This window comes from Gymnoscopelus microlampas (assembly GCF_963454915.1).
Source record: "Gymnoscopelus microlampas genome assembly, chromosome: 17".
NCBI lineage: Eukaryota > Metazoa > Chordata > Actinopteri > Myctophiformes > Myctophidae > Gymnoscopelus > Gymnoscopelus microlampas.
The window spans coordinates 3786874-3798336 of record NC_139954.1 but is presented as its reverse complement, the minus strand read 5'-3'; the positions used below and the strand labels follow the sequence as shown (position 1 = coordinate 3798336).

The 11463-nt window shown below is 40.5% G+C and overlaps 1 protein-coding gene across 1 annotated transcript; it reads left to right on the top strand.

The window, feature by feature from the left end:
• Window positions 1-334: 334 nt before the first annotated feature.
• Window positions 335-6131, top strand: LOC311065125 (uncharacterized protein; the record flags this gene model as incomplete). Its single annotated transcript, XM_084085342.1, has 6 exons — window positions 335-344; window positions 718-897; window positions 2650-2796; window positions 3194-3328; window positions 5115-5261; window positions 6058-6131. Exons 2-6 carry the CDS (start codon window positions 744-746, stop codon window positions 6129-6131), a joined length of 657 nt encoding a protein of 218 aa, XP_083941468.1. The 5' UTR covers window positions 335-344; window positions 718-743.
• Window positions 6132-11463: the final 5332 nt, after the last annotated feature.

Genomic DNA, 11463 nt, shown 5'->3' with positions numbered 1-11463 from the left:
TACAAGTATAGGCTCATTTATATTTTGACGTGTGACGCTTTTGATAGACATGGCATGATTTGATATGAAATGAGAGACCATATGAGAACATTGGTGATTGTTTCAAAACAAGTTGGAGAATCAATCTATTCCAATGATAACATCATTATGAGTTCTGCTGTGTTGATGCTACCACTTCTCTCATCCTGTGTATAAAGAGGTTTCCCTTGGATATGAGGAGAGGAGTCCCTGTCTGGTCAATGAGGAACCACAACTTCCACAGATTAAAGAGGAACAGTTAGAGGAGGCTGATGTGTCAACATTGACCTTACTACATACGGAGGAGAGGTGCAGCACTCTTTCAGGTAAACAAAACAAAACAAATAATAATCACTTTATTAGTCTAACAAGACTAAGGGCCTTATCTTCTGCCTGGCGCAATGTGCATTCCCTATCGTCCCCCTGGCACAGTGTTTACATTCAAACCTTGTACGCTACGTGAATCAGTTACATTGGAAACTTTGTAGAGATAAATGACTATTAGCTTAATTGCCTACATGGTGATCTGTGTATGTCTAAAAACGCCCGATGTTTCTGTAGCCTTCTGGTTCAAAGTGTGCACTTATGTATCGCTTTGGCATCGCTTGTCATGCGATTTAGGAATGTTGAGGTAAAGGAAAATAAGCACAACTTTTCCCGAAACACCCTCTCTCAAAAAAGTTTCTCTCTCTCTCTCAGATGTCTCCAGTCTGACGGTACAGCACATGGTGGTCGAACCTCAGAAGCGTGGCTGTGGCCGTCCGAGAAGGTATCACGTCTCTCTGCCCTCCCCTGCGGTGATCAAACCTAAGAAGCGTGGCCGTCCGAAAAAGTATCCTGTCAATCTGCCCTCCCCTGCGGTGATCAACCCTAAGAAGCGTAAGCGCATCTGCTATTTTCAAATAGCCAATGTACCGGGTTAAAGGGATTAAACTGATTTTGATGGGGGCCCCCTCAAGTACGCCACTTTCAGAACCATTGGTCTACTCTCTAAGACAGTTCAACATCATCTTACAAGTCAATATCATAATTGTAGGCTTACTGTAATCTTGTTGATGTGACTCCTATTATGGTTACTATGGCTGGTATTTGCTATTGTATATGTGTCTGTCTGCTATAGAATATACATGTGTTCTTTTTACAGCTACAGAGCTATAATGGATACTGTTGAAAGATTATTATTATTATTATTATTATCTGTCTATCTATTATTATTATTATTACCCTTATTATTATTATTATTACCTATTATAGCGCCACCAGGAGGCCACAATAACATACCTGACCTGGCGGAGACCTGTGCTCCGAGGAGCACGTTTTCTAGTTTTTCATAAGATGGTGGTTGCAGGTCCCTGAACTACGCCATGTGGTGTAGCTTAGTGCAGTGGTGGGAAAAAAAGTACTCAAATGTTTTACTTAAGTAAAAGTATCAATACTGTAATGTAGGTAATATACTCTGTTACGTGTGTTAGGTAAAAGTCCGGAATTACAAATGTTATTTGACTAAAAGTGCAAAAGTTATGTATTTGTATCAAAATGTACTTAAAGTACCAAAATTAGGAAGTACTCATTATGCAGACTCAATAAGGCAGTGGTTAATGTATGTTTTGTAATAATAATCAAAATCTACAAAGTATCTAGTAACTTAGGTTTTCAAATCATTGTAGCGACGTAAAAGTACAATATTTCCCTCTGAGATTTAGTGGAGTAGAAGTAAAAGTACAGAAAATTGGAAAAAGTCAATTAAAATACCTCACCACACTGATATGAAAAGGTATGTTGGTTTAAATGAAAATAAATGATCTAAATGTCATCATTTTTCATGAGAAATTGATTCATAGTGATTCATGTTTTGTACTAAATTCAAATTATATATATTATAGTTGAATTATAATCATATTAAACTGCTACTAATTTGACTGGGGAGCCCCTGCTGACCCAGGTGACCCATAGAGTTATAATGTATCTAGAGGGCGGACTGCCTCGCCCCCAGCTATTAATTTCAATGAAAGTTTCTCAGTGGCGCTTAAAGCACCCGTAAGTCTGCCGGAAGTACCAATATCGGAGCCAATAGAGCAGGCCATAGGGTTACGAGCAGGCACACTAGGGTTTGAAACGGTAGATGTGCACGAAGTAGCATTACAAATGTGGAAGTGTTGCTATCCCAGATTTAACCACCAGGCGACGGCCGATTAACTCTTCTACTGTGGTTCTGGGGGCTTGGGGTGACCGCCCAAAGGACCCCTCGGAGACCCCCCCACATACACACACGCACGCACACGCCAGCTGCCGGCTGGCAATCACTAAGAAATATTCAATTATTATCATTATTTGTATTAGTAGTAGCTAGTAATCCATTTGAGTAGGCTATGTTTAAATAATGATTTGGAATAGTAGGCTACACAAAGATTGGCCATTTCACTATACATAGTAGTACAAGTATAGGCTCATTTATATTTTGACGTGTGACGCTTTTGATAGACATGGCATGATTTGATATGAAATGAGAGACCATATGAGAACATTGGTGATTGTTTCAAAACAAGTTGGAGAATCAATCTAATCCAATGATAAAATCATTTTGAGTTCTGCTGTGTTGATGCTACCACTTCTCTCATCCTGTGTATAAAGAGGTTTCCCCTGGATATGAGGAGAGGAGTCCCTGTCTGGTCAATGAGGAACCACAACTTCCACAGATTAAAGAGGAACAGTTAGAGGAGGCTGATGTGTCAACATTGACCTTACTACATACGGAGGAGAGGTGCAGCACTCTTTCAGGTAAACAAAACAAATAATAATCACTTTATTGGACTAACAAGACTAAGGGCCTTATCTTCTGCCTGGCGCAATGTGCATTCCCTATCGTCCCCCTGACACAGTGTTTACATTCAAACCTTGTACGCTACGCTACGTGAATCAGTTACATTGGAAACTTTGTCGAGATAAATGACTATAAGCTTAATTCCCTACATGGTGATCTGTGTATGTCTAAAAACGCCCGATGTTTCTGTAGCCTTCTGGTTCAAAGTCTGCACTTATGTATCGCTTTGGCATCGCTTGTCATGCGATTTAGGAATGTTGAGGTAAAGGAAAATAAGCACAACTTTTCCTGAAACACCCTCTCTCAAAAAAGTTTCTCTCTCTCTCTCTCTCTCTCTCTCTCTCTCTCTCTCAGATGTCTCCAGTCTGACGGTACAGCACATGGTGGTCGAACCTCAGAAGCGTGGCCCTGGCCGTCCGAAGAAGCGTGTCCGTCCGAGAAAGTATCCCGTCTATCTGCCCTCCCCTGCGGTGATCAAACCTAAGAAGCGTAAGCGCATCTGCTATTTTCAAATAGCCAATGTACCGGGTTAAAGTGGTTAAACTGATTTTGATGGGGACCCCCTCAAGTACCCCACTTTCAGAACCATTGGTCTACTCTCTAAGACAGTTCAACATCATCTTACAAGTCAACATCATAATAGTAGGCTTACTGTAATCTTGTTGATGTGACTCCTATTACGGTTACTATGGCTGGTATTTGCTATTGTATATGTGTCTGTCTGCTATAGAATATACATGTGTTCTTTTTACAGCTACAGAGCTATAATGGATACTGTTGAAAGATTATTATTATTATCTTTATTATTATCTATCTATTATTATTATTATTACCTATAGCGCCACCAGGAGGCCACAATAACATGCCTGACCTGGCGGAGACCTGTGCTCCGAGGAGCACTTTTTCTAGTTTTTCATATGATGGTGGTTGGAGGTCCCTGAACTACGCCATGTGGTGTAGCTTAGTGCAGTGGTGGGAAAAAAAGTACTCAAATGTTTTACTTAAGTAAAAGTATCAATACTGCAATGTAGGTAATATACTCTGTTACGTGTGTTAGGTAAAAGTCCGGAATTACAAATGTTACTTGACTAAAAGTGCAAAAGTTATGTATTTGCATCAAAATGTACTTAAAGTACCAAAAGTAGAAAGTACTCATTATTCAGACTCAATAAGGCAGTGGTTAATGTATGTTTTGTAATAATAATCAAAATCTACAAAGTATCTAGTAACTTAGGTTTTCAAATCATTGTAGCGACGTAAAAGTACAATATTTCCCTCTGAGATTTAGTGGAGTAGAAGTAAAAGTACAGAAAATTGGAAAAACTCAAGTCAATTAAAATACCTCACCACACTGATATGAAAAGGTATGTTGGTTTAAATGAAAATAAATGATCTAAATGTCATCATTTTTCATGAGAAATTGATTCATAGTGGTTAATGTTTTGTTTTGTACTAAATTCAAATTATATATTATAGTTGAATTATAATCATATTAAACTGCTATTAATTTGACTGGGGAGCCCCTGCTGACCCAGGTGACCCATAGAGTTATAACGTATCTAGAGGGCGGACTGCCCCGCCCAGCTATTCATTTCAATGAAAGTTTCTCAGTGGCACTTAAAGCACCCGGAAGTCTGCCGGAAGTACCAATATCGGAGCCAATAGAGCAGGCCATAGAGTTATGAGCAGGCGCACTAGGGTTTCAACAGAGCCAATAGAGCAGGCCATAGGGTTACGAGCAGGCACACTAGGGTTTCAAACGGTAGATGTGTACGCAGTAGCATTACAAATGTGGAAGTGTTGCTATCCCAGATTTGACCTCCAGGCGACGGCCGCTTAACTCTTCTACTGTGGTTCTGGGGGCTTGGGGTGACCGCCCAAAGGACCCCTCGGAGACCCCCCCACATACACACACACACGTACACGCCAGCTGCCGGCTGGCAATCACTAAGAAATATTCAATTATTATCATTATTTGTATTAGTAGTAGCTAGTAATCCATTTGAGTAGGCTATGTTTAAATAATGATTTGGAATAGTAGGATACACAAAGATTGGCCATTTCACTATACATAGTAGTACAAGTATAGGCTCATTTATATTTTGACGTGTGACGCTTTTGATAGAAATGGCATGATTTGATATGAAATGAGAGACCATATGAGAACATTGGTGATTGTTTCAAAACAAGTTGGAGAATCAATCTAATCCAATGATAAAATCATTTTGAGTTCTGCTGTGTTGATGCTACCACTTCTCTCATCCTGTGTATAAAGAGGTTTCCCCTGGATATGAGGAGAGGAGTCCCTGTCTGGTCAAGGAGGAACCACAACTTCCACAGATTAAAGAGGAACAGTTAGAGGAGGCTGATGTGTCAACATTGACCTTACTACATACGGAGGAGAGGTGCAGCACTCTTTCAGGTAAACAAAACAAATAATGATCACTTTATTTGTCTAACACAGCGCTACTCAACCTGCGGGCCCGCGGCTCGCGTCTTGGCGGCCCCTTGTGGTCAAAAAAAAAAAAAAAAAAAAAAAAAAACTTTTTTTTTTTCTTTTTTTAATTTTTTTTTTTAAGCACAGGATAAAAAATATACATTTCTGTTCAAATATATGGGTTGCTAATTTTTTTTTCAAAAACAAACATCAATTGTTACAGGTATAATGCATAGTTTTCTATGCATTTCGGGTTTTTGGGGGGGTTTGACCCCCATTTTTGTTCGGCCGCGCGCCCAGGATGGGTGTCCCTTATTTCAATCTCTGGGAGTTGGCAACCCTAACCTTGCCATACCTTGGCTTTTGCTGAACTGATGCCACTGGACATACACACAAAATAAACAGGTCCAGTGAAAAAAATATGATGTCAAAATGTACATTTTCTTATAACAATAACAATGTGTAGTGTGTGTTCCAAAATTGAAAAATCCAAAATAGGACCGTCATTTTTAGCTTGCGGCCCCTTGGACTTTTGGTATTTTGCTGAGTGGCCCCTGAGCCATCTTAAGTTGAGTAGCCCTGGTCTAACAAGACTAAGGGCCTTATCTTCTGCCTGGCGCAATGTGCATTCCCTATCGTCCCCCTGGCACAGTGTTTACATTCAAACCTTGTACGCTACGTGAATCAGTTACATTGGAAACTTTGTCGAGATAAATGACTATAAGCTTAATTCCCTACATGGTGATCTGTGTATGTCTAAAAACGCCCGATGTTTCTGTAGCCTTCTGGCTCAAAGTCTGCACTTATGTATCGCTTTGGCATCGCTTGTCATGCGATTTAGGAATGTTGCGGTAAAGGAAAGTAAGCACAACTTTTCCCGAAACACCCTCTCTCAAAAAAGTTTCACTCTCTCTCTCTCTCAGATGTCTCCAGTCTGACGGTACAGCACATGGTGGTCGAACCTCAGAAGCGTGGCCGTGGCCGTCCGAGAAAGTATCCCGTCTATCTGCCCTCCCCTGCGGTGATCAAACCTAAGACGCGTAAGCTCATCTGCTATTTTCAAATAGCCAATGTACCGGGCTAAAGTGGTTAAACTGATTTCGATGGGGACCCCCTCAAGTACCCCACTTTCAGAACCATTGGTCTACTCTCTAAGACAGTTCAACATCATCTTACAAGTCAACATCATAATAGTAGGCTTACTGTAGTCTTGTTGATGTGACTCCTATTACGGTTACTATGGCTGGTATTTGCAATTGTATATGTGTCTGTCTGCTATAGAATATACATGTGTTCTTTTTACAGCTACAGAGCTATAATGGATACTGTTGAAAGATTATTATTATTATTACCTATTATAGCGCCACCAGGAGGCCACAATAACATACTTGACCTGGCGGAGACCTGTGCTCCGAGGAGCACTTTTTCTAGTTTTTCATAAGATGGTGGTTGGAGGTCCCTGAACTACGCCATGTGGTGTAGCTTAGTGCAGTGGTGGGAAAAAAAAGTACTCAAATGTTTTACTTAAGTAAAAGTATCAATACTGCAATGTAGGTAATATACTCTGTTACGTGTGTTAGGTAAAAGTCCGGAATTACAAATGTTGACTAAAAGTGCAAAAGTTATGTATTTGTATCAAAATGTACCAAAAGTAGAAAGTACTCATTATGCAGACTCGATAAGGCAGTGGTTAATGTATGTTTTGTAATAATAATCAAAATCTACAAAGTATCTAGTAACTTAGGTTTTCAAATCATTTTAGCGACGTAAAAGTACAATATTTCCCTCTGAGATTTAGAGTAGAAGTAAAAGTACAGAAAATTGGAAAAACTCAAGTCAATTAAAATACCTCACCACACTGATATGAAAAGGTATGTTGGTTTAAATGAAAATAAATGATCTAAATGTCATAATTTTTCATGAGAAATTGATTCATAGTGGTTAATGTTTTGTTTTGTACTAAATTCAAATTATATATTATAGTTGAATTATAATCATATTAAACTGCTACTAATTTCACTGGGGAGCCCCTGCTGACCCAGGTGACCCATAGAGTTATAATGTAGCTAGAGGGCGGACTGCCCCGCCCAGCTATTCATTTCAATGAAAGTTTCTCAGTGGCGCTTAAAGCACCCGCAAGTCTGCCGGAAGTACCAATATCGGAGCCAATAGAGCAGGCCATAGAGTTATGAGCAGGCGCACTAGGGTTTCAACAGAGCCAATAGAGCAGGCCATAGGGTTACGAGCAGGCACACTAGGGTTTCAAACGGTAGATGTGCACGCAGTAGCATTACAAATGTGGAAGTGTTGCTATCCCAGATTTGACCACCAGGCGACGGCCGCTTAACTCTTCTACTGTGGTTCTGGGGGCTTGGGGTGACCGCCCAAAGGACCCCTCGGAGACCCCCCCACATACACACACACACGTACACGCCAGCTGCCGGCTGGCAATCACTAAGAAATATTCAATTATCATTATTTGTATTGGTAGTAGCTAGTAATCCATTTGAGTAGGCTATGTTTAACACATTGAGTGCCAGGGGTTTTTCAAAACAGGGTACCTCCAGTGCCTGGATTTTTAACCATTTTTGGACCTTTTTCAAGTAGTCACAAAACATTTTCAGCGATCACCGTCCTCACGGTGATACCCTCATTACACACATAGAGGTCTCGTACAATCCGGGGAAAAAGATTAAAAACATTCGGTAATCCGTTCCATAGTTGCAGCCAGTTGAAAATAGTCGAAAATACATCGTAAAAACAAAAAGTACACAGGAGCCGAGATATAGGCTTTTGAAGTCATAACTTAACAAGGAAGTGGATTGGAGTCTAAATCTTCCTAAAATCATATCTCCTGGTGCTGTGAAGGAAAAAAAAAGAAAAATTGATTTTTTTTTTTTTTTTTTTTAATTTTTCATATTTTTCCCCAAAAACGGCCATAACCTTTTTTGGCACACCATGTTAGGATTATGAAAAACGGTCCGGGACGTTTTTGGCACTCAATGTGTTAAATAATGATTTGGAATAGTAGGCTACACAAAGATTGGCCATTTCACTATACATAGTAGTACAAGTATAGGCTCATTTATATTTTGACGTGTGACGCTTTTGATAGACATGGCATGATTTGATATGAAATGAGAGACCATATGAGAACATTGGTGATTGTTTCAAAACAAGTTGGAGAATCAATCTAATCCAATGATAAATCATTTTGAGTTCTGCTGTGTTGATCCTACCACTTCTCTCATCCTGTGTATAAAGAGGTTTCCCCTGGATATGAGGAGAGGAGTCCCTGTCTGGTCAATGAGGAACCACAACTTCCACAGATTAAAGAGGAACAGTTAGAGGAGGCTGATGTGTCAACATTGACCTTACTACATACGGAGGAGAGGTGCAGCACTCTTTCAGGTAAAAAAAACAAAACGAATAATAATCACTTTATTGGTCTAACAAGACTAAGGGCCTTATCTTCTGCCTGGCGCAATGTGCATTCCCTATCGTCCCCCTGGCACAGTGTTTACATTCAAACGTACACTACGTGAATCAGTTACATTGGAAACTTTGTAGAGATAAATGACTATAAGCTTAATTCCCTACATGGTGATCTGTTTATGTATAAAAACGCCCGATGTTTCTGTAGCCTTCTGGTTCAAAGTCTGCACTTATGTATCGCTTTGGCATTGCTTGTCATGCGATTTAGGAATGTTGAGGTAAAGGAAAATAAGCACAACTTTTCCCGAAACACCTTCTCTCAAAAAAGTTTCTCTCTCTCTCTCTCTCTCAGATGTCTCCAGTCTGACGGTACAGCACATGGTGGTCGAACGTCAGAAGCGTGGCTGTGGCCGTCCGAGAAAGTATCACGTCTATCTGCCCTCCCCTGCGGTGATCAAACCTAAGAGGCTTGGCCGTCCGAAGAAGCGTGGCCGTCCGAAGAAGCGTGGCCGTGGCCGTCCGAGAAAGTATCCCGTCTATCTGCCCTCCCCTGCGGTGATCAAACCTAAGAAGCGTGGCCGTCCGAGAAAGTATCCCGTCTATCTGCCCTCCCCTGCGGTGATCAACCCTAAGAAGCGTAAGCGCATCTGCTATTTTCAAATAGCCAATGTACCGGGTTAAAGTGGTTAAACTGATTTTGATGGGGACCCCCTCAAGTACCCCACTTTCAGAACCATTGGTCTACTCTCTAAGACAGTTCAACATCATCTTACAAGTCAACATCATAATAGTAGGCTTACTGTAGTCTTGTTGATGTGACTCCTATTACGGTTACTATGGCTGGTATTTGCTATTGTATATGTGTCTGTCTGCTATAGAATATACATGTCTTCTTTTTACAGCTACAGAGCTATAATGGATACTGTTGAAAGATTATTATTATTATCTATCTACAGGGGTGCAATGCTCAGTGGACGGGGTTGCACGCCGAGCAACCACTTATTTGGCCAGGGGGACGACCAGGCACACGCATAGATTTAAAACTACTTTAAATTCACACTTCATCAAAGTTTACAAAGGCTCCCGACTCACGCCAGGTACATTAACATAGGAATTAGCCTATATGCATATCAATTGTCCATTGTGTGACCTGTACTGTAGGTGTTAAGCGACGTGCGCGTCACGTCATTAAAATAGAGAGCAACCACTTCTCAAATGAGCATAGCATCACTGTCTATCTATTATTATTATTATTATTACCTATTATAGCGCCACCAGGAGGCCACAATAACATACCTGACCTGGCGGAGACCTGTGCTCCGAGGAGCACTTTTTCTAGTTTTTCATAAGATGGTGGTTGGAGGTCCCTGAACTACGCCATGTGGTGTAGCTTAGTGCAGTGGTGGGGAAAAAAAGTACTCAAATGTTTTACTTAAGTAAAAGTATCAATACTGCAATGTAGGTAATATACTCTGTTACGTGTGTTAGGTAAAAGTCCGGAATTACAAATGTTACTTGACTAAAAGTGCAAAAGTTATGTATTTGTATCAAAATATACTTAAAGTACCAAAAGTAGAAAGTACTCATTATGCAGACTCAATAAGGCAGTGGTTAATGTATGTTTTGTAATAATAATCAGAATCTACAAAGTATCTAGTAACATAGGTTTTCAAATCATTGAAGCGACGTAAAAGTACAATATTTCCCTCTGAGATTTAGTGGAGTAGAAGTAAAAGTACCGACAATTGGAAAAAGTCAATTAAAATACCTCACCACACTAATATGAAAAGGTATGTTGGTTTAAATGAAAATAAATGATCTAAATGTCATCATTTTTCATGAGAAATTGATTCATAGTGATTAATGTTTTGTTTTGTACTAAATTCAAATTATATATTATAGTTGAATTATAATCATATTAAACTGCTACTAATTTGACTGGGGAGCCCCTGCTGACCCAGGTGACCCATAGAGTTATAATGTATCTAGAGGGCGGACTGCCCCGCCCCCAGCTATTAATTTCAATGAAAGTTTCTCAGTGGCACTTAAAGCACCCGTAAGTCTGCCGGAAGTACCAATATCGGAGCCAATAGAGCAGGCCATAGTTATGAGCAGGCGCACTAGGGTTTCAACAGAGCCAATAGAGCAGGCCATAGGGTTACGAGCAGGCACACTAGGGTTTCAAACGGTAGATGTGCACGCAGTAGCATTACAAATGTGGAAGTGTTGCTATCCCAGATTTGACCACCAGGCGACGGCCGCTCTTCTACTTCTAACTCTTCTACTGTCTACCCTCTAAGACAGCTCAACATCATCTTACAATTCAACATCATAATAGTAAGCTTACTGTAGTCTTGTTGATGTGACTACTATTACGGTTACAATGGCTGGTATTTGCTATTGTATATGTGTCTGTCTGTGTTCTTTTTACAGCTACAGAGCTATAATGGATACTGTTGAAAGCTTATTATTATTATTATTATCTCTTATTCTCTTGATTCTCAAACCTCACATCACCACTTGATTCTTGAACCCGCCTCCATGTTGAACGTACATGCGCGTTCCCGTCTCCCGTCTCTTCACACTTTCACTTTCAACACGGGAGTGAATGAGTCCCGGAAGGGGGAGAACGGTGATCACAGATGAGGCGGGACCGTACCTATGTTCCCCGGGTCCTATGTTCCCCGCTTTCCTAGGGAGAGCGGGAAACATACTGTACAAGTATATCCCCCAGCCATGATGTACACAGGGA